At 39.4% G+C, this 22,494-nt stretch overlaps 2 protein-coding genes across 7 annotated transcripts in view; one reads left to right on the forward strand and one right to left on the reverse strand.

Moving 5' to 3' along the window:
- Positions 1-4,092, reverse strand: part of LOC126195302 (uncharacterized) — a 51,343-nt gene extending 47,251 nt beyond the window's left edge. The window contains exons 1-2 of one of the 4 annotated variants that reach the window (XM_049933857.1): positions 3,969-4,092; positions 2,191-2,343 (exon numbers count right to left, since the gene is read on the reverse strand). In XM_049933857.1, coding sequence (XP_049789814.1) covers positions 2,191-2,292 — 102 coding nt within the window. In that variant the 5' untranslated portion in view covers positions 2,293-2,343; positions 3,969-4,092. Of the gene's footprint in view, positions 1-2,190; positions 2,344-3,142; positions 3,517-3,585; positions 3,803-3,968 lie in introns of those variants that run through there. The other 3 variants (XM_049933859.1, XM_049933858.1, XM_049933860.1) reach the window with 3 other exon arrangements.
- Positions 4,091-22,494, forward strand: part of LOC126195303 (endonuclease G, mitochondrial) — a 76,869-nt gene continuing 58,465 nt past the window's right edge. For 2 of the 3 annotated variants that reach the window (XR_007538573.1, XM_049933861.1), the window contains exons 1-2: positions 4,112-5,218; positions 5,314-5,507. Coding sequence is in view for 2 of the 3 variants with exons in the window: in XM_049933861.1 (XP_049789818.1) it covers positions 4,991-5,218; positions 5,314-5,507 (422 nt within the window). In the remaining variant the exon portion in view is untranslated. Of the gene's footprint in view, positions 5,219-5,313; positions 5,508-22,494 lie in introns of all 3 variants that reach the window. The other variant, XM_049933862.1, reaches the window with a different exon arrangement.

The raw sequence follows: 22,494 nt of genomic DNA on the forward strand, positions 1-22,494 counted from the left end.
GTGTTGCTGCTAGACTGAATTTTTCCATTGTTGTTTCATGTATTGTTGATTAGCTATTTGAAGCAATTAATTATTACAGCATTATTGAAAAAGTATAAGATCAAACAATAGAGGACAAACACCCTTCTGATTTTTTATGTTGAAAAGTATAGCAGTAGGAATTATTTGAAACAGTGAGAAATTACAAATTTTCAAACATTTGTTGCTAAGACACAGCACTATTCTTTTACTTTCCAATGACACCAAATTGATTCATAAATAAAAAAGTTATAGTGGTTACAAATTTACAAGGCTCTTTGTTTCTCAATGCCAGATGGTAGAAGGGGTCCACATTTCAAAATGGTCTTCTAAATAAAATTTTGGTCAAAAAATTCTAGAAAAATTATTTTAACCGTAACTCTTTATGCACATTTTTACATCAAATTTTCAGAAAAATCTGTGACATAAGGGCAACAGCCACTGGGTGATTTCACATGAAATTACCCTATTACGTTTCTGTGTCTACAGCTGCATACCTACCAAATAGTTTTCATCCACCACACTCCAAAGTAAAATACAATATGAATTTTGGTACAGGAGAAAGCTAGCTTTGTCACACCTAAGGATTTTTGCTTGCAGTGCTACGGTTCACATTCTGAAACGCCATCGCATTGAGTAGTAAACAAGAACTCACAGAAATTAACATTTGTTGATTACTGCCAGGCAACCAAAGGCTATCGATTCATCGATAGGGAGACTTACTAAATAACTGTCAGTAGCAATGTCCATCTATTAGAGAATGACAATTTTCTAAATTCAAAGGTAGACGAACCTAACATCACAAGTACTTTAGATTTGAGGTGGATGTAAATATTGCTGTCACAGCAGATTGAATATGAAGTTTAGTTAAGTCTGATGTGGAAGTTACTGGCTAAAGATCCTATGTTCCAGTTACATGAATTACGTGTATGAACCAAAGGGCTGTACTTGTCAATTGAGAGAGAACAGGAATCAGACAACAGTGCTCTAGTAATAGAAGCAGAAGAGCAGTTACTAGCATTGATTTGGTGAAGGTCGTAGGACAAAGCCTTGTGAATGGCAGAATCAGAGAAATGAAGAGAGACACACACTAGTAGGAAAAAGGCTTGATGCAGGTATTGCTATGGGTTGCCCGAATTGCTTGTTCAGTGAAATTCAGGCAGTTATTTTTGGTGTGTGTGTGTGTGTGTGTGTGTGTGTGTGTGTGTGTGTGTGTGTGTGTGTGTGTGTGTGTGTGGGCGCGAGCGCGAGCAGGGGCGGCGGCAGACTTTGGTTGATAAGTTTTCGAGATTTTGTTTGTTTTTTATTGTAGTACATATGATGGGTCTTGTATATCAAAAATGGCATTGATGCAATTTTTATGAATTTTTGGTTTCTGTTGTAAGGTACTGGAAATTGTGCTGATTTGTGACTGGTAAGCACCATGGAGTTTGTTTTATCTATATTGATGATTTTTGGTTTTCAGTATAAGTTATGTGCACTAGTTTTGTTTTAGTGATATTGCAGGCTTTGTTTTGGCTATTAGTTTAAATGAAGTGTTCCATACCAGAGTTATCAGGTTTTGTAGATATTTAAGCTAAATGGGTCAAGCAACATTTCTGGTACTGTGTTTTGGAGGTATACCTGGGTTCTGCTACCGTGGACTTCGTTTGAGCCATGTATATCAAGTGAAATTTCCAATGCCAGTTTTTTTTATTTCCCAGAATTAATAACAATAATGTCCTCCACTAAAAACACTACCTTCATGTGGTATGTTGATAGTTAAATACATACAATTTTATATCTTCACAGTCTACTGAGCAGTTATGTTGCACAAGCAAATAGCTTCCTTGTTAATTCCCTGGATGAAAACTGATGGTTGTACTGTTTTCTTCACTGCTTCCAACGTATTTCCTATCATACAGCAACAAATGATTTATTCTTATTGTCTTTATCTCAGTATTACTTATGGCAAAAAATAAAGAAAACAAACAGCAATTTCTATGCAGACTTGGAAAATAAGCTAATGAAACACACGAGAAATGTATATATATATGGGACGTAATAAACCAACTCTCAACTATGTTTGTAACAATTTTCCACTCTACATACCACAAAACGAACTCAAACTTTAGTTGTTGCAACTGGGAAACAGCCCCACACAAAATATGTGAGGAAACTAATTACACTTACCACTGCTGCAGGTGTAGCAACTTCTACTTCTTGCACGTCTCTTCCTCCTTCAGCAGCTGACCGAACTTGGCCATCCGGCACTATTCTGTATGCCGGATCCATCAAGTCTCTCTATGTAATTTCACTGGCTTGTCTCCATCTGAGCTGGCGCTACTGAAAATCGCAAATGCCACATGCTAACAACTAAGCTAGGTACCAAAACGCTTTCAAAGTACGATGTATTGTTATTAATTTCAAAGAAAAGGAAAGCTATTTCTTACATGGTTACTTCATTGGCATGTGTAATAAGCTAAGGTAAACTGAACTTTTTAAAAAGTTTCCTTTGTCCCTTATCAAGCATATCACCTACTGATGTTCAATACATTAGCCTCAAATGGATTACTGCACAACAACTCTCACAGCAGAGTATTATGTACTGTGGGCAACTTTCACTGGTAGATATGTGACAAAGTGGCACAGAAAAAGATTGTTTCTGCTATATTTAACTAATGACTTTACAGCTTACAATGGTTCACTCATAGACATCTGTTGCTATCTTCAATGTGGGAATTCTATATTGTGAGTACACTTTCAGTCTCACTTTTGTACATGCTTATGTTACAGATAAATTGCAGAGTTGTTACACTGAGGGTAAAGTTTTAGGAGTTATGCTGACAGAATAAATTAACTGACAAATTTAATTTACACAAATCTGTGCATAGCGATTGATAAGAATGGCATAAAGAACAGCAGTACAGCTGCTCTTCTTTTGAATTTATGTAATTGCCACATGGCATATAAGCATCTGGTGCATATAAATTTCTAAGAATTGTATGTCTGACAAATCCGATGTGTGTGTTAACAAAGTTAGATAAATATATACGCGAAATTCAAATGTATAAAGTAACATATATCAAAATAAAACATCAAACTGTATCGCCCGCAAAGAGGCAGCTATATTTCAGCCACTTACGTCATGACGTGATCAGTCGCAACATTATCACAATACGTAGGAAAACACTACAATGTGACATAGCAATTACTGCATCACATGAAAGGACTGAAAAGAAACGACCAATTTGGCTATTGTTCTTTACGTCGCTTGTCAAGTTCCGTACTATGCCGTTCACTTCAATTCTCATTCTACATGTTAATTAAGGGCAGCGAAACATGGGAGACAACGAAGAAAGTCTGATTCAAAAGATTATCTTGTTAGTCGTTCCAACTTTCAAAACTCGTGAGACGTTTCAAAGTACACAAGACACCAAGAGTTAAGTTGCAGAACGAACAAGTCTGCATTAATAACGTCCTGGGGGCCATTTCACAAAAGACAGTTTGTGCAGCCATGTGAAGCACTAAATATTTCTGCTTAAAATCTTCATAGTTTATTATGTAGTATCGCTTTATTTTCAATACCTTTCACATCACTGTTGTCTAAAACACAATGGTTTAGCGTGCTGGTTAATGCTGTACTTACCAATGACATGAAAATATAAAGACTGTTCTATCCCCCTGCGAACTACAAAATACGTGCAAGCATGTTTACATTACAATAATGTAGTTGCTCTTTCCTTCTTTCTAATGTTTTTGGCCGCAGAAGTTATTTCAGTTGTCAACTAGCCTGATGTTATTAGTAAAGCTAATATGCTGCAAAGAATCTGTTCGGTAAGAATCTAAGGCGACATTACGACTACGTGTTCACTTTAAATTTTTTTGTAAAGTGCTACTGAACGGAAACAGCAGGTTTCAGATGAATGTCCTAAGCAAATTTCAGAAAAATATCCCATAAAGGTTCTTACGTAAATAAATGAAGAACTGCTACTTCTGCAACGACGAATATATATGAAGGGAAGGAATATAAGAATTTCGTGAGACAGTTGGGTGGCTTGTCAACCAATCAGAATGCTTTTACATCCGAGAGAGGCGTGGACGGACTGTGTGCCGGGAAATATTTACATGTTGCCACATCGTGGTATAAGAATTTAATGTCCGAATATATCTGCTCAGCTGAAGTCGAAGAACAATGTTTTTGAGACTGGTGCATGCCGTTTACACCCCTCAATCTGCAATATTCCCTGCTATTTTAAATCTTTGTGACGTCACGTGATTCATCGACATGATGTGCGAAACGTGCGCAACTTTTGTATTTGTGTACGTAGGAGGTATGAAGCTGTAACAGGATTGTAAATAAATGTCGGACGAATCCCACACTTTGTAGGTACATTTAAGAGAATTTAACGGCATGTTATAGAAATTGGACACTAAGAAAACCATAATGAATTGTGCTATTGCGGATCCAACTTCGCTACACATTTTCCCGTGAAATTTTGAGGTCAGTACTTTGAAAGCTGTGGATCAAGAGGAATGTTCGATACGACACATCAGCTTTGGCCAGTGTCGTAATGTGTGCTGTCGCGTCAACTTTTGGTGCATATATTTACCGTTTTTTTATTTGGCGAAACCAACCCCCAAAATTGTTTGTGGGTGACAGACTGAACTGCAGTTCAGTCCGAGGTTGGAATGTGACAGTCTGGCTGTGATGTAGCGAAGTCAGCAAACGTGATATTAAAAAAAAAAAAAGCCTGGCTGTAGCGGCCGACTGATCTGCAGCTTAGCCCGTTTGAAAAAATCGCCAAGAGCATCACTTTTTATAGTAGTGGCCATATTGTTTACTGCGTTTGTCGCGTTTTTCTTACGTCACTGGTCACAACCGAGAAGCTGAAGTGCTTATCGATCGTGTGTCGCTTTAGAAGCAACAAGCAACAGTTGTGTATTTTCCCTGTTGATAAACGTATCAACAGTTTACCTTAAGAGTGCTAAAATGAGAAATATAGCAGTAGAGGTCATTCTGTTATCGGGCGCAGGATTAGCTGGCTGGTACGGGGGTAAATGGTCAGAACGTAAACGTTTAAACACCGCCCATCCAGTGCTACCTGGTGTGCCTTTGTTTGGAACTGTATCTGCTGCTGCTCCCATAACTCCTAAGGAAATCACGGTAGTTGATGAAAATACGACGAACATGCCAGTGCCAAAAAGTAGAGTTTCACAGGTAAATGTTTGTTTTTTCCGTCCTGTAATTTTGACACGTATTTGTAATTTTTAGAAGTGTTACACACGTGAAAAAATAATTTTCTCTTATTACAGATCATGAGGTTTGGCTTTCCAGGGCTTGACAATGTGAGATCGTTTGACGATTTCATTTTGTCTTATGACCGAAGAAATCGTGTAGCCCATTGGGTGTTTGAACACTTAAAGCGCGAATCAGTGAGGCATAACAGTGCAATTGATCGTTCCAAGTGCGAGTTCAAGGAGGATGACTCTATTCATAAATTCTTTAGGTACTGTAAGTAGATTTCACACAACTTGTAATTCATACCTGGAAACCTTTACCATCACACAACCATTAATTTTTCATGTTTCCATTAAGTACCCGTAATAAATAGCAATTTTGAAGGAACAAACCACGTTTTCAGTAAGTTGTTGTTGTCTTCAGTCCTGATACTGGTTTGATGCAGCTCTCCATGCTACTCCATCCTGTGCAAGCTTCATCATCTCCCAGTACCTACTGCAACCTACATCCTTCTGAATCTGCTTGGTGTATTCATTTCTTGGTCTCCCTCTACGATTTTTACCCTCCACGCTGCCCTCCAATACTAAATTGGTGATCCCTTGATGCCTCAGAACATATCCTACCAACCGATCCCTTCTTCTAGTCAAGTTGTACCACAAACTCCTCTTCTCCCCAATTCTATTCAGTAACTCCCCCTTAGTTATGTGATCTGCCCATCTAATCCTCAGCATTCTTCTGTAGCACCACATTTCGAAAGCTTCTGTTCTCTTGTCCAAACTATTTATCGTCCATATTTCACTTCCATACATGGCCACACTCCATACAAATACTTTCAGAAACGACTTCCTGAGACTTAAAAAAATCTATACTTGATGTTAACAAATTTCTCCAGAAACACATTCCTTGCCTTTGCCAGTCTACATTTCAGTAAGTATCCGTAATAAATAGTAGTTTTCAAGAAGGAGCAATTGTGCATGAGTGTCAGTTGTACAAAATTGATTAAATAACATCACCAATTGTGAAACGGGGGTTAAAATTTAGACTTTATTTGATTCTCAACTTGTGGTGGATTACAAATGCTTAGATTATTCTGTGACATCAACAGCTTTGGGGGGGGGGGGGGGGGGGGGGAATAGCAGACAGTGATGACTAATTAGTGGAAGAAGCATCTCTATGGCCTATACTCTTACTTATTCATCTCAACATTGGAGAGAAATTCCAACTTGTGCAAAACCCAATTTTTACCATCAATACACACACTTCATGTGATAACCTCAGTTTTTAAAACCATGTTATGCTTAAAGTGCACAATTCTAAAACTGTTATTTAGTGCTAGTAATGTCGTATGTAACATACTTTCTACATCTACATTTATACTCCACAAGCCACCCAACGGTGTGTGGCTGAGGGCACTTTACGTGCCACTGTCATTACCTCCCTTTTCTGTTCCAGTCGCGTATGGTTCGCGGGAAGAACGACTGTCTGAAAGCCTCCGTGCGCGCTCGAATCTCTCTAATTTTACATTCGTGATCTCCTCGGGAGGTATAAGTAGGGGGAAGCAATATATTCGATACCTCATCCAGAAACACACCCTCTCGAAACCTGTCGAGCAAGCTACACCATGATGCAGAGCGCCTCTCTTGCAAAGTCTGCCACTTGAGTTTGCTAAACATCTCCATAGCGCTATCACAGTTACCAAATAACCCTGTGACGAAACGCGCCGCTCTTCTTTGGATCTTCTCTATCTCCTTCGTCAACCCGATCTGGTACGCATCCCACACTGATGAGCGATACTCAAGTATAGGTCGAACGAGTGTTTTGTAAGCCACCTCCTTTGTTGATGGACTACATTTTCTAAGGACTCTCCCAATGAATCTCAACCTGGTACCCGCCTTATCAACAATTAATTTTATATGATCATTCCACTTCAAATCGTTCCGCATGCATAGTCCCAGATATTTTACAGAAGTAACTGCTACCAGTGTTTGTTCCGCTATCATTTAATCATACAATAAAGGATCCTTCTTTCTATGTATTCGCAATACATTACATTTGTCTATGTTAAGGGTCAGTTGTCACTCCCTGCACCAAGTGCCTATCCACTGCAGATCTTCCTGCATTTCGCTACAATTTTCTAATGCTGCAACTTCTCTGTATACTACAGCATCATCTGCGAAAAGCCGCATGGAACTTCCAACACTATCTACTAGGTCATTTATATATATTGTGAAAAGTAATGGTCCCATAACACTCCCCAGTGGCACGCCAGAGGTTACTTTAATGTCTGTAGACGTCTCTCCATTGATAACAACATGCTGTGTTCTGTTTGCTAAAAATTCTTCAATCCAGCCACACAGCTGGTCTGATATTCCGTAGGCTCTTACTTTATCAGGCGACAGTGCGGAACTGTATTAAACACCTTCCGGAAGTCAAGGAAAATAGCATCTACCTGGGAGCCTGTATCTAATATTTTCTGGGTATCATGAACAAATAAAGCGAGTTGGGTCTCACACGATCGCTGTTTCCGGAATCCATGTTGATTCCTACAGAGTAGATTCTGGGTTTCCAAAAACGACATGATACTCGAGAAAAAAACATGTTCTAAAATTCTACAACAGATCGATGTCAGAGATATAGGTCTATAGGTTTGCACATCTGCTCGACGACCCTTTCTACAGCTTTCCATAGTTTTCTGGTGCTGTCATCCTGTTGCCCATTGTGTTAGTGGTGTTAATGCCTTTATTTTGTTCCCTGTTGTTTTTTATTTGCACGTTTTATTTTAATTTCACCGTGAAAATGCAAAGTACGAACAACAAGTGAGCCAATGACAGTAGCTTCGTATTCTATGTTAAATAAAATAATTTGGTCCACTTCTGGCCCAAACACTTAACTGTTTCACTTAGTTTCCGTGAATCATTTGTGTGATTAATCATAGCCAAAAATGTGGAATGAGCCCTTTTATTTTCACGTTACACATTCATTATGCGTAAATATGGCTACATCTGATAATCATCTACCTTTTTTCTTTTTTTTCTGTTGTCAGTTAGTAATTCCTAACCATTTTTTATGCATTACAAAATTAGAAATTTTTCTATGGAATACAAGGAGTTATCAAGGAGAAACTTTTTCTGTTTGTTTTCCAATTTAACTTTGTTGTCTGCCAGACGTTTTACATTATTGGGCAATATGTTAAAATTGTGATGGTAGCATTGTGAACCGATTTTTGTGCTAAAGACATCCTTAATGTGGAGTAATGAAAGTCATTTTTTTCTTTTGGTATTGTAATTATGTATATCATTGTTACATTTGAACTGCAGTGGACTGTTTATAAGAAACTTCATGAGAGAATAAATATAGAGTGAGGCAGAAGTCAGAATGCGAAACTCTGTTAACAGATCCCTACAAGATGATGATGGGTGAGCATCACATATTATTCTTACAACACATTTTTGAGCAATAAACACTACATTTCTTAGAGTTGAGTTACCCCATAACATTGCAGTTCAAAATTGTTGCGCATTTGTTGAGGTGGTCCCCCAATTGTCATAGCAACGAAGTTGCAGTCTGAGTTTCTTTATGGTGGTGGTGTATAGACTGAAGAGATAAACGAAGAAATTAGACTTCAAAAGATATCATAAAAGTGTCAGAGTAGTATTCCAGAAACAAATCAGTAATTTATCCTAGGAATATGTAACCTACACAAGAAATCAAAAATACAGCTAACAGAAGGGTTGTGCTGTTAACAAAACTAAATTTTTTGGGATTCAAATTCAAGAAAATCTGATATGAAGATCTTACATCATCCCCAAATTCAAAACTTGCAAAACTGAGCTGTGTAGTAAGAAATATTCTCAAGAACACTGGTGCTGAAACAGCTGTGTACTTTCACATACATTCATGACTGTGACACTGCATCATATGCTAGGAAAATGTACACCAAACCAGAACAGTCTTTTTTTGGGGGGGAGGGGGGTTATAAGAATAATTATGAAACATACAAGAAACAGTGCAAACCTTGCTTTAAAGTTGCTTACCCGTATAGCACAGCTCACATGGTGCCGACTATGAGAACATTCAAAGTTGCTCGGAACATATGTAACATACCCAAGTAAAGCAAAATTAGCTGTCACAGAACTCTGCCTCAAATATAATCATAAAATGAATGATGATGAGATCAGTATTGTGATGCAAATGCCAAGGGTTCCTGGGACAGTATAATTAAGAAGTCTGTTGACGTAAAGATGTTGGAAAATGGAATAAGCCAGGATGAAAGTTTTAATTTCAACAAGTCTTGCATGTGACACTCTGTTTATTCGGATTTCGTGTGCATCACAGTCACAAGAACTGGAAAATGCTGAGAGAATGCGCGTCATGTAATGACAGTGCAGGTTTTGAAAAACAAGAATATTGAAGGAAATTGTGAGTGTCAGCTAAAAATAGTGGCACAAGACCGACCTAATTTAAATTTGGGTGGACTCAGACAGTGAATACACGTAACAGCATAACATGTCGTGCGTGATGGTCCTAACTGGATTGCTTGCCTAAACATTGTGCATAACCCTCGTAAACATCCAGCTGATCTTATCCCTTCCCTACATTAATATGCAGTACTAATAACCAATTGATTTGGATAATAAAGACTTTACATTGTGAGGTGTGTGGCAAGGCAAGTCCCATTGTACAAGTTATTAGATTTTCTTCCTGTTCCATTCACGTGAGGAGCGCAGGAAGAATGACTGATGGAATGCTTCTGTGCATGCAGTAATCATTCTTACATTATCCTCGTGATCCTTCAGTGAGCGATATGTAAGGGTTGTAGTATGTTCCTAGAGCCATCATTTAAAGCTGGTTCCTGAAACTTTTATTAATAGTCTTTCTTGGGATGGTTTACATCCATCTTCAAGACTCATCCAGTTCAGTTCCTTCAGAATCTCTGTGACACACTCCCACAGATTAAAGAGACCTGTGACCATCCCTGCTACCCCCCCACCCCCCTTTTTTTTTTCGTTCAGTATCCACTGTTCGTCCCATCTTGTATGTGTCCCACACACTGGAGCAGTATTCTAGAACCAGTTGCACAAGCGATTTGTAAGCAATCTCCTTTGTAGATTGAGTACACATCTCCAGTATTCTACCTGTACACCAAAGTCACCTACTTCTTTATCCATGACTGAACCTGTGTGATCATTCTGTTCCATATCCTCACAAAATGTAACACCTAAGTATTTGTATGAGTTGGCCGATTTCAGCAGTGACTCATTGGATTTTATAGTCATATGATACTATGGTTTTTTTAATGAAGTACAATGTTTTACATTTTTGAACGTTTAAAGCAAGTTGCCAATATCTGCACCGTATTGGAATCTTATTGAGATCTGACTGAATATTTATGCAGCTACTTTCATACAGTACTTCATTATAGATAACTGCAAAATGTGCAAAAAGCCTGGTGTAACTATTACTATTGTGTGCAAGGTAATTAAAATACACCAGGGACAGCAAGGGTCCCAATGCACATCCCTGGGGCACACCCGAAGTTACTTCTACATCTGATGACGACTCTTCATCTAAGGTAAAATGCTGTGTCTTCCCTACCACAAAGTCCTTAATCCAGTCACAAATTTCACTTGACACCCCATATGGCCATACTTTTGACAAATAGCGTAGGTGTGGTACTGACAAGGGAACATCCCCATCGCACCCCCCTCAGATTTAGTTATAAGTTGGCACAGTGGATGGGCCTTGAAAAACTGAACACAGATCAATCGAGAAAACAGGAAGAAGTTGTGTGGAACTATGAAAAAATAAGCAAAATATACAAGCTGGGTCGTCCATGCGTAACATAGGCAATATTAAGGGGAGTGTGAGGTGAGGAACTCCGTGGTCCCGTGGTTAACGCGGAATGAGAGGTCTCCAGTTCAAATCTTCCCTCGACTGAAAATTTTGCTTTCTTTATTTTCCCAAAGTTATGATCTGTCCGTTCGTTCATTGACGTCTCTGTTCACTGTAATAAGTTTAGTGTCTGTGTTTTGCGACCGCACCGCAAAACCGTGCGATTAGTTGACGAAAGGACGTGCCTCTCCAATGGGAACCGAAAACATTTGATCGCAAGGTCATAGGTCAACCGATTCCTCCACAGGGAAACACGTCTGATATATTCTATACGACACTGGTGACGGCATGTGCGTCACATGACAGGAATATGTTGTCGACCCACCTAACTAGTACACTTGGCGAATGGGTAAAAAGATTCTTCTACCTTGCCCGATTTAGGTAATAATCACTCCAGAAAAAGTGATAAACTGAAAATAAAAAGTTAAAATTTTCAGTCGAGGGAAGATTTGAACTAAAGACCTCTCATTCCGTAGCTGTTAACGCTAACCACGGGACCACGGCGCTCCTCGCCTGACACTGCCCTTAATATTGCCTATGTTACGCATGGACGACCCAGTTTGTATATTTTGCTTATTTTTTCATAGTTCCACACAACTTCTTCCTGTTTTCTTGATCGATCTGTGTTCAGTTTTTCAAGGCCTATCCACTGTGCCAACTTGTAACTAAATCTGAGGGGGGGTGCGATGGGGAGGTTCCCTTGTGAGTCAGATTATTTTCAGAAATCGAGAAATACTTCATCCACCCAATTGCCTTGATCCAAAGCTTTCAGTTTGTCATGTGAGAAAGGTGCGAATTAGTTTTCACATGATTAATGTTTTCAAAATGCACGCTGGTTGGCATTGGGGAGATCATTCTGTTCAAGATACCTCATTACATTTGAGCTCAGAAAATGTTCTAAGATTCTGCAACAAACCGATGTCAGGGATATTTTATGACAGTTTTGTAGATGGCTTCTATTACCCTTTTCACAGGTCGGTGTGACCTCTGCTTTTTTTCTAAGAACTGGGCATGGTTTTCATTAGAGGTATTTACAATAGATTACAGTTAGAAAAAAGGCTAATGCAGCTGCTAATTCAGTATAGAATCTGACAGGGATTCCATTGCGTCCTGGAACTTTGTTCAGTTTTAATGATTTCAGCTGTTGTTTCATTCATCTTTTCAGTGGTACAAGGATTAAATTGGGGCAATTGTCCCGGATTTTACTTTGTAAAGGAAAATTTGAAAATAGAGTTAAGCATTTGAGCTTTTGCTTTGCTACACTCAATTCCAGTTCCTGTCCCATTTGCTAGGGACTGGACACTAACTTAGGTGCCACTAACAGCCTTTATACATGAGCAGAAATTCCTTGGGATTTGTGAAAGATCATTTGACAATATTCTGCTGCTGTAGTTACTGAAGGCATCACAAATTACTCTCTTGACAGCCAAATGTTTCATTCAGCATCTCTCTGTCTATAGCCTTATGCTTTAATGCCTATTATGGAGTAATCTTCATTTCTTTAGAAGTTTCTTCACAATGACTGTATATCATGGAGGTTCCCTCCCATTATGGACTGTTCTGCTGGGTACATATCCATCCAGTGAATGGTCAACTATTCTTTTAAACTTGTGCCATAGTTCCTCTACATGCTCCTGTCCTTTGCTGAAAGTTTCATGTTCCATACTGAGTTATGACACTACAGTTTTTTTTTTTTTTAATCTAGTTCACTGAGCATATATCTCTTTCTGCTTGTTTTTGTTGTCCTTTGTACTTTGGTAATCATTGTTGCCACAACCGCTTCATGGTTATAGAGACTACTTTCAATGTGCACATCCTCAACGAGGTTTTGTCTGTTTGTTACCATTAGATCCAGTAAGTTTCCATGATGAGGGATGTTCATATCTATCTGTTCTAGGTAGTTTTCAGAGAAGGTATTTAGTACTGTTTCACAGGATGTCTTATCAAGCCCACCGCCAACAAAACTATAATTTTCCCAGTTAATTGTCAGATGAATGTCTCCATCAATGATTACAGTATGATTTGGGAACTTATATACATGTGGAGAGAGGTGTTTTCCAAATTTTTTTTGTTGCTACATGAGGAGATGACTGTGGTGGGCAATAGAAGGATCCAATTATTTTATGCCTACCCCTGATATTGAGTCTTGCCCAAACAATCTCTCATGGAGCTTCAATTTCTATCTTGGTGGATTTGAGTTTCTTGTCTGCTGCAACAAATACACCACCTCCATTCCCCATTCGCCTGTTCTTTCAATGTACAATTAAATTTTCTCCAGAAGTCTCACTGCTCTAACTTTCAGGTTTCAAGCGAATTTCTTTACCTAGTATTATGTGAGCTTCATTGCTTTTCATGAGCACTGCACACTCTTGGCACTTTGTTGCAAATGCTTTGGCAGTCACCATTAGGGTTTTAGTTCTCCCACTGTGGGGGGCATTTCTTTTTATCTGACACTGATACCTCTGGGTCACAGCTATCGTTATCTGGATTGAATGGAGAGTTGCCTAATCTAAAAACTAAAAACCCTTGTGTGCAGCCAACACAGTCAGCTACCTGAGTAGCAGTCTTTGATGTGTAGTGCACACCTGACCCATTTAGGAGGCTCCTAGAGTTCTCAACCGTATGGAGCAAGTCTCAGAAACTTCTGAGTCTCTGATTCAGTCCTTCCACTTGACTCGGAACTAAAGGGCCACAATCAGTTCTGGGGACAAAACAACAAATCATGAGCTTCATTGAAACTTCATGCGCAAGACCTTTCTTCTCAACCTTCTCTGCAAGTGACTGGAATGACCAAAACCTTGGAGCCAAAACAACAGGCATCATTTGCGCACAGTCTGCAGGTAGTTGCACTCTGTTTCCTCGGTGGCTGCTGGAATGGTCTTTTCAACATGTTGAATGAGGCACCCAGGTACACATGCTGGACGCACCTGGTGTCCCTTCCTGCCCCTTGTTGCCATTTCCCTAAGGGTTACCATAATTTACTATATGTTTGAACAGCCGATGGTTAATAGACCCTTACTCTTTTGCATTTGCCTCCTCCTGGCACCAGACAGAACAGTTTTCCACAAAAGAGGTGATATAGGTCGAATTGTCTCAGTTTGTTTCAGACTTGTTGGTTAGAGGGATTGGTACAACAAGCTGAGTCCTCGCTGGTCCCTGTCCACCATGTACAGGAAGCCTTCCAACAGTTCTTCTAACGCACCGATTTACGCCAGGTGCCAATCATTAGATGGTAGTCAGGGCAATTTCCAGCTGCTTTCAAACATCAACCAACTCTTCCCATGTTTGAAAACAGCATTCACAGTGATGCTGCATTTTGGTTGGCATAGTGTATCACAGGGCAGTGAACAAATAACGTGAAAATAAGCCAACTGATTATTTATTTTTATTTTTTTTTTAATCTGTTGAGGAGGAATCGGGAGCAGTATCACGACCTGAAGGGCTGTCAGAGCCCAGTATGAGAATTTTGCTACAGACAGTTCTGGAAAACGCTGAGGAATGATACACTGAAGGGAATAGAAAGCTCTCAGAACAAAATTAAACTGTGTGATTAATTGTGAAAGAAGTATTAGGGCAAAATGAGGATGCTGAACTACTTCAGCTTCTTTTGTGAGAGAATGAAGCTATTTATTTATCCACCAGAGCTGTGTTGAATATTTCGCAATCACTTTTTCTGAGTAGTTGGCAAGTTAGATCAACATTTTATTGGTACAGCTTAATATGTAAAAGCTTGTGTTTTGAGACAACAATATTACATGCAGATACGTGAAAAAAAGCTTAGATGAAACTGAATCTATTATTAAATCACTAAAGAGTGAAGACTCCCGTGCATATGGTGACTTTTCAAGTAGGTTTGGAAAAATCTCACCTGTGCAGTGAGCCTTGAATGTGTTATGAGTTTTTGGACAAATTGAAGTACTCTTTAATGAAACCAGTTTTATGAAAAGGGAGAGATTTTAGATAATTACTGACCAATTTCTTTGCGACCAACATTTTCAAAAGTTTTGTAAGAAAGCAATGTGTAGGAGAGTCGTGGACCTTCTCACAAGGGGAACTCCCTATTGCATCCCCCCTCAGATTTTGGGATAAGATAGAATAGTGGATAGCCCAACCAAAATTGAACACAGATCAAGATGAAAACAGGAAGAAGATGTACTGAGCTGAACTGTGGAAAAAGAAACAAAACATGAATTGTGAACGGTCCAAGCTCAAGATGTGCAACATTGAGTGAATTTGTATGGCTAGGGTGTCATGGTTATGTGGTCACAATATTGGACTGTGAAGGGAGAGATCCATGTTCAAATCTCCCTTGTACTCCATAATTTATTATTATTACTTTTTTTTTCACAAAATTATGAACTGTCTGTCCAGCCGTTGACGTGTTCGCTGTAGTCAAATTTGTGCCTGTGCCATGGTGTAACATCAGTTTGCAACAGCAAGAGGTAACGAAAAGACCTCTGAACATACATACTTCCTATTTACTGTACACAAGTATCACATTTGACTCTTGCGTTCTGTTTTGTAAGTTTTGACTCTTGAATTCCTTTGTTGTAACATAATTCACAACTGTTTATTTGTTGTTTTCTTTTCTGTGAGAGGTTGATGAGGTACCTGGCTTGCTTTCACTAGTCATCACATTTACTTGTGAAGATAATGTATTCTTATGGCATGACTTATATAACCAGTAACTAGGTATGCCAGTGACGAGATGGAAAGATAATAATTTTGTGGGGGCAGGGGGTAATACAAATGGGATACAAGGGAGATTTGAACACACATCTCCCAGTTTTCAGTCCAGTACTGTGACAACACAACCACAATGCCATAGTTCTTGGAATTCGCTCAGTGTTGCACATCTTGAGCTTGGACTGTTCAGTGTTCCTATTTTGCTTCTTTTTTCATAGTTCATTACACTTTCTTCCTGTTGCCATGCTTGATGTGTGTTCAGTTTTTGATGGGCTATCCACTGGGCCATTTTACCGATAAATCTTAAGTGGGGTGTGATAATTTGCTGCCAGACTCACGGTTTGCCTTCAAGAAAGGGGTATCCACTGAAAATGCAATTTATTCTTTTGCGTGTGAAATTTTATCAGGCCATATGATAGGCTGAGGGCAGTAAGTAGTTTCTTTCATTTAGTAAAAACATTAAATTATCTACACCATGTAATACTTCATGTAAGGTTGAACGTTATGGTATTATGGAAATTATGTAGAATGTAGGAGGCTGATGGTTGGCCTTTAGTGTCAATAAATGGGAGAGATTTGAATCTAATGGGCCATGGAAAATATAGGTTCATTTCTCCATCCATTGCTTTTTGCAATATGTCTCTGTGTCTACTGCTAAATATGACAGATAGCTCAAATATTTTTCTCTTTGTAAATGACACAAGTTTTATTGGTGAAAGGTGTGTAATGTAATATAAATGATGTTGCCAATAGGAAAATAGGTAACACCAGCTTGTGGCTTTCAGAGAATGGATTAAAGCCCAGTTTACATGACACTGGCTTTGGCACTCATCCCGCGCAACAAGTTGCACACAAGTAGTTTCGCATATATCTGTAAACACACCACCACCAGTATACACTTCAGTTTCATCGTTTTGAGTGTGGTGTAGTTGTGTAAAATGGAAATTTTGGCAGTCCCACCTAAGAGAGGAAAGCGACAGATGTGTGGAGAACACGTGGCATGCAAATTGTAAACTCTCAGTTGGAAGAAATAAACCCCTCCCCTTTTGCAAGAAATAATAAATAAACAACCTAATAAATCTCTTTAGAACCCAGTGGCTGAAGAGGGTATACAGCATGCCTTAGAATAGCCCATTCCTCTTCCTCAGAGATGAAAATGGAATGCCGAACAGAGGGGAAAAATGTTTTGGCAGATGTACAAGCTGTGGCGGAATTAAACTTGTTTTGTGGCATAGTTAATCTTGTTTGCATGAAGTCGCTAAACAAGACAAAAGATTTAAGAGAGAGAGAGAGAGAGAGAGAGAGAGAAACGTGTTCGGGTTCAGAACTGTATAAAGAAAAGACATCAGTTTGTTTGCTCACTGATTTTGGTGAAAGAAATTGTACTGGAAGACCCTGTAATATCTCTTTATATTCGATGAAGTATTCTGAGACAATTCTACCCTTGAATGACGTTTACAAATTTTCTATCTTCATACTCGCAGAATCCATGCGCAAAATAGTTTCATACAATAGCTATGCCATGAGCGCATAATTATTCTTTGTAGTACTCTCTCTGGTGGTTGTTAGAAGAAAAAAGCTTCTGAGATTGTCTTCGTGCCGATTAGCCTGAGCTTTGTTTTGAAGAACTGTAATCTGATTATTGAGATCTATCACAGAAGATAACTGATACGAACTGTACGATTAAAAAGGAAATATATATATAGATTGCTCCTTCATACAAAAGGTGTGTATTTGACATTTGAGAATTAATGATATTCATCGATATATTGCGTAGTTGTTAATCAGAAGGGAACTTCCGAAAGGCTGGATACGAACCTGCATTTAATAATCCAAGAGCTCCATTACTTCTTCGGAAGGTTAAACTTCATCAGAGCCAAATATCTGCTTGATCTGAGGTTTCCCGACTGATTATACAACGCTCCCAAAAATTATGAGGCATTTTATTTGTACAGATTAGCAGACTGCCGCAAAGCACGAACCTCCAGAGAAAAAGAATATCGCCTGATTTCATTCTAACAAGTAAAATTTCTGAATCATTTTGAGTGAATGAGCTATGACTGTGTTTCATATTATGAATGACTGATTGCTCGAACGAATTGAGAGCTACATAATCACGTAGATAGGAGGAAAAATTACAACCCTATAAGTTACTTTAATCATCTGTACACAGTTTGTGAATGGGAAGCACTGCTTTGACATTTTAAATCAATTAATATTGAATCAAGACTTTAATTTTCCAGGTTTCTTTAGCCTTTTCTCCATCTATATTTATTAAAAAAGAATTGACCAACACGAACCACGAGATTTTAATGTTGTAGACTTGGACTATTCTGCAGCTAGATGTTTTGCTTGCCAGTATTTTTATTAATTCATTTGTGTGTGTACTCCTATAATTATTCGGGAGGACGACGCTTCAATCCCGCGTTCGACCATCCTGATTTAGGTTTTCCGTGATTTACCTAAATTGCTCCAGACAAATGCCGGGATGGTTCCTTTGATAGGGCCTGGCCAACTTCGTTCCCCATCCATTCCAAATCCGATGAGACCGATGACCTCGCTGTTTGGTCTCTTCCCCCAAAACAATCCAGTACAACTCCTATAATTTGAATTGATTGGATTTTGCTCTACAGCTAAAATATTGTCTACGAATTCATGTCCAGATCGCATATGACAATCTACAGTGCAGCAACAAGTTACTGCTTGTTTTTGTAGTCAGCACCATTAAAATCCTACAAATACCAGTGTGTAGCAATGGTACCCAAAAAGCGAACAATTTCCTCCATGCCCCACCTGATATTTCAGTTTATTTACTTTAGACAGACTCACCTGACCTCAATATTCATGCTAATAGTGTCGCCAAAGCTGGAACAAACCAAAAAAGTTTAGTTTCGCCAGTGAGTTACGCAAACATGTGCCGCGCATGCACAGTGGCTGGTAGCAGAGTTGTGTGCAATCCAGTGGTGTCGTGTAAACTAGGCTTAACACTTAACTGCAACAAAATGCAATGCATAAGTACGTGTCATGAAACTCTGGGTGGCCAAACACTTAGCGATGTTGACCATTTCAAATTCTTAGGACTGAGGGTAGAGGGAAGGTTTTCTTTGAAGTATCACGTTCTGGATCCTGTGCAGAGAGTGAATGCTGTTATATTTACTGTAAGAATGAATTCTACTGTCTCTGACACAGACAGTATTGATAATATTGACTTGTTCACAATGAACTGCAAATTCACTTGGTGAATTCTAGACAGAAAAATAATATTCCTGTGGATAAGAGAGAACAGTGTGCGCTATTCAGCAGCTTTAATTTTCAACAGTCTTCCATCGAAACTGAAAAGTGGAGTGATGAACCTGAAGTGTTGAAATCCATGTTGAAAAGTTTCCTTATGGCACACTCCTCCTATCCTAACAGGAGTTATCTACTTGCATGCTCCCAATTTTTTTTCATATTTTATTCATTATTTAACTCTGGTGTTTATAAATTTTCTGATCAGCATTCTGTAAACTATACACTGACGTGTTCCATGGCTCACAGAAACTGATAAATAAAAATTGAAGTAGTTATATTTGTTAAAGAAGAGTGCTGAGGAAAGAGACTTTTTTACTCAGAACAATATTTTCCACTCATTCATTGTTTTCTGTAGATAGCCCTGTGAAGAAGAACCTTCAGGGAGATGAAATGAACCAAGGTGTAAACTAACAAAGACGAGTAAATCAAAGAAACTTATGCCATCTATATTTAATTGTATAAAACAGAAAGAAACCTTTTTTGGTGGGGAGGGGGGGGGGTGCATGGTATTGCTGGTTACTCAGTTATGCAATACTATAGTAAAAGTTCAGTTACTTCAGTCACACATTGCAACATCGGCTGATGCGAGAAAAGATGTACATCACACAGGAACAAAACTATGTGCCATGTGCCAGATTACACAGACATAATATGTTTCTGGTTTAAATGATAAAAATAAATAAATAAAAATAAGTTGTGAGGTTTAACCTGCAGCAAAACAGCTTTTATTCATTCACACAGCAATTTGTGCTGGAAAATCCATAACACTTCCACCTAATTGTACAATAAGTTCAAGTATACGGTATCAATTTATATAACCCATTTTTACTTAAATTTGCTAATATTCATCATGTGGTATCCAATTCATGTAAAAATTTAAATAACCTGAACTTGTGAGTTGTAAAACTAACATGCAAAAAGATTTTTGTGTGTGATTTATGTGCTGGATAGAAGATACATGCATAAAATAAATAAAAAGCTCCTCGTCTAGGTTGTGAAGGCCCAAGAGACATCTACCAAGCATTGTCATCCTCTGCCTTGGAGTGATGTGGGTGCAGTGTTGAGTGGCATATGGTCAGTACACAACTTTCTGGACCGTGGAACCACTACTATTCAGTCAAGTAGCTCTTCAGTTGGCATCATGAGGCAGCATTCAACCCATGACAGTCTTCCCAACAAGGAAAATGCCTTGGTGGCACCGTCAATCAAACCTATGCCCTTCGCATGGCAGCTATCTATGCTGACCACGCAGCTGTAGAGGCGGACCAAAAAGGTGATAAAATGGACATAAATGTCAATTTCCCTGCTACCAGTTAAGCCTACTCACAAAATATTATCAAGAGTCTTACACAAGTGACTTGAGACATGAACTAACCATGTCATTGATGAACATCAGGCAGAATTCAGGAAAGGCATAGCCTGTAAAGAAAAAATTCTCACCCTCAGAACCTCCTTGCAAATTTGCAAATGCAGGCAACTGGTGGTATCTCTTTATAGACAAAGAGATCCAATAGACCCACACTACCCAAGATATTAGAAGAATTCATTGTAGTTGGAAAAGCTACAGAACTTGTCAAACAAATATTAACATCACGTCAGAGCAGCTATAATGACAAATCAATATCCTGGAACTCAAAACAAAGCTGCTATAACAATTTAATCAAATCACAGGCATTATACACACAACTGATTCATAGACGTTGATAACTGGAGGAAGATCAATAATTTAAGGCAGAGCCACAAGGAAAGTCCAGACTTCTTTGGCGGAATTTGGCTATAAAGGAAGTCACAGGTATTACGTAAGAGTACTAGGAAAATCTGACACATCCAGGAATGACACGACTATTGTTTTATAGTCACATTCTGAGAATGAATGTTGTTAAGCTCGCTAAAAGAATTATCTATCTTGGCTACTTGAATTGAAGATCATCTTGGCGTCACAAGTGATATGGTAAAGGATAGATGTACATTTAGAATTCTTGTTGAGATTCGCCAGTTTGTAGTCAAACTGAGAACTACCAACAGAACCGTAACAGAAGATCAGAAAGGGACCTTCAGTCAGAAACTGAAGAGAGATCAGGAGGAGGAGGAAGCAAACTCGTCTGCTACTAAGTTGCACTCCTCAGTTGGGCTGTACAAAAAATGTGTAAAAAAACAATGGGAAATCCAGGATTGAATGATGACAATATTATGAAAAGGATATATAGTGGAGACGTTGAGTCGCAGACAGACACCAAAAAGAGACTGTCAGCAGTAAGCTTGTGGCCAGAAGGCCTTCACCTGGAGTGTACACACACAAACATGACCACTGTCTCTGGCCTCCAAGACCTGACTGAACATGATGGAAGAAGCAATCTGGGTAATAGGAGGGAGGAGGAGGTTGGGCAGGGAGAGGGATAGCAGGGTAGGGGTGGGGAATGGTAAAGTGTTGTCTGGGTAGCATACAGGGACATGGTGTGAAGAGGGGAGGGTGAGTAGGTGCAGTCATCAGGTTAGACTGGGTGGGGTGGGGGGTGGGAGAGGAGTGGGAAAGGAGAGAAATAAAGAGACTGTGTGTTGGTGGAATAGAAGGCTGTGTAGTGCTGGAGTGGGAACAGGGAAAGACATAGTTAGGTGAAGGACAGTAACTGACGAAGGTTACTCATTGTACTTCACCCACTTATCCCCTTCCCTTTTCCCACTCCAGTGCTATATGACCTTCTGTTCCAACACACTCACAGTCTCTTTTATGTCTTTCCTCCTTTCGTACCCCTCCCCCCCCCCCCCTGCCCCTCTTGCCCCACACAGTGTCTAACCTGATGACTGCACCTACCTGCCCTACCCTCTCCCCACCATGTCCCGTCTGCTCCCACAAGCAGCACTTTACTATCCCCCACCCCTATCCTCCTATGCCTCCCTCTTCCTGCCCCAGCCTCCTCCTTACTCCCACCACCCAGATTTCTTCTCCCATCATGTGCAGTTGCTTGCAGTCTGGTCTCGGCAGCCAGAGACAGTGGTCATGTATGTGAGAGTTATGTTGTAAATGAAAGTGTGTGTGTGTGTGTGTGTGTGTGTGTGTGTGTGTGGGCCCTTTTGGCCGAAATCTTACTTGTTTAGCAGTCTTCTTGTTGTGCCTATCTGTGACTCAACAGCCGGCCGAAGTGGCCGTGCGGTTAAAGGCGCTGCAGTCTGGAACCGCAAGACCGCTACGGTCGCAGGTCCGAATCCTGCCTCGGGCATGGATGTTTGTGATGTCCTTAGGTTAGGTAGGTTTAACTAGTTCTAAGTTCTAGGGGACTAATGACCTCAGCAGTTGAGTCCCATAGTGCTCAGAGCCATTTGAACCATTTTTTGTGACTCAACAACACCTCTTCTATAAGGTCAGTAGCAATCTAGCCTACTCGTAA

This window comes from Schistocerca nitens, chromosome 7 (assembly GCF_023898315.1).
Source record: "Schistocerca nitens isolate TAMUIC-IGC-003100 chromosome 7, iqSchNite1.1, whole genome shotgun sequence".
Taxonomy (NCBI): Eukaryota; Metazoa; Arthropoda; class Insecta; order Orthoptera; family Acrididae; genus Schistocerca; species Schistocerca nitens.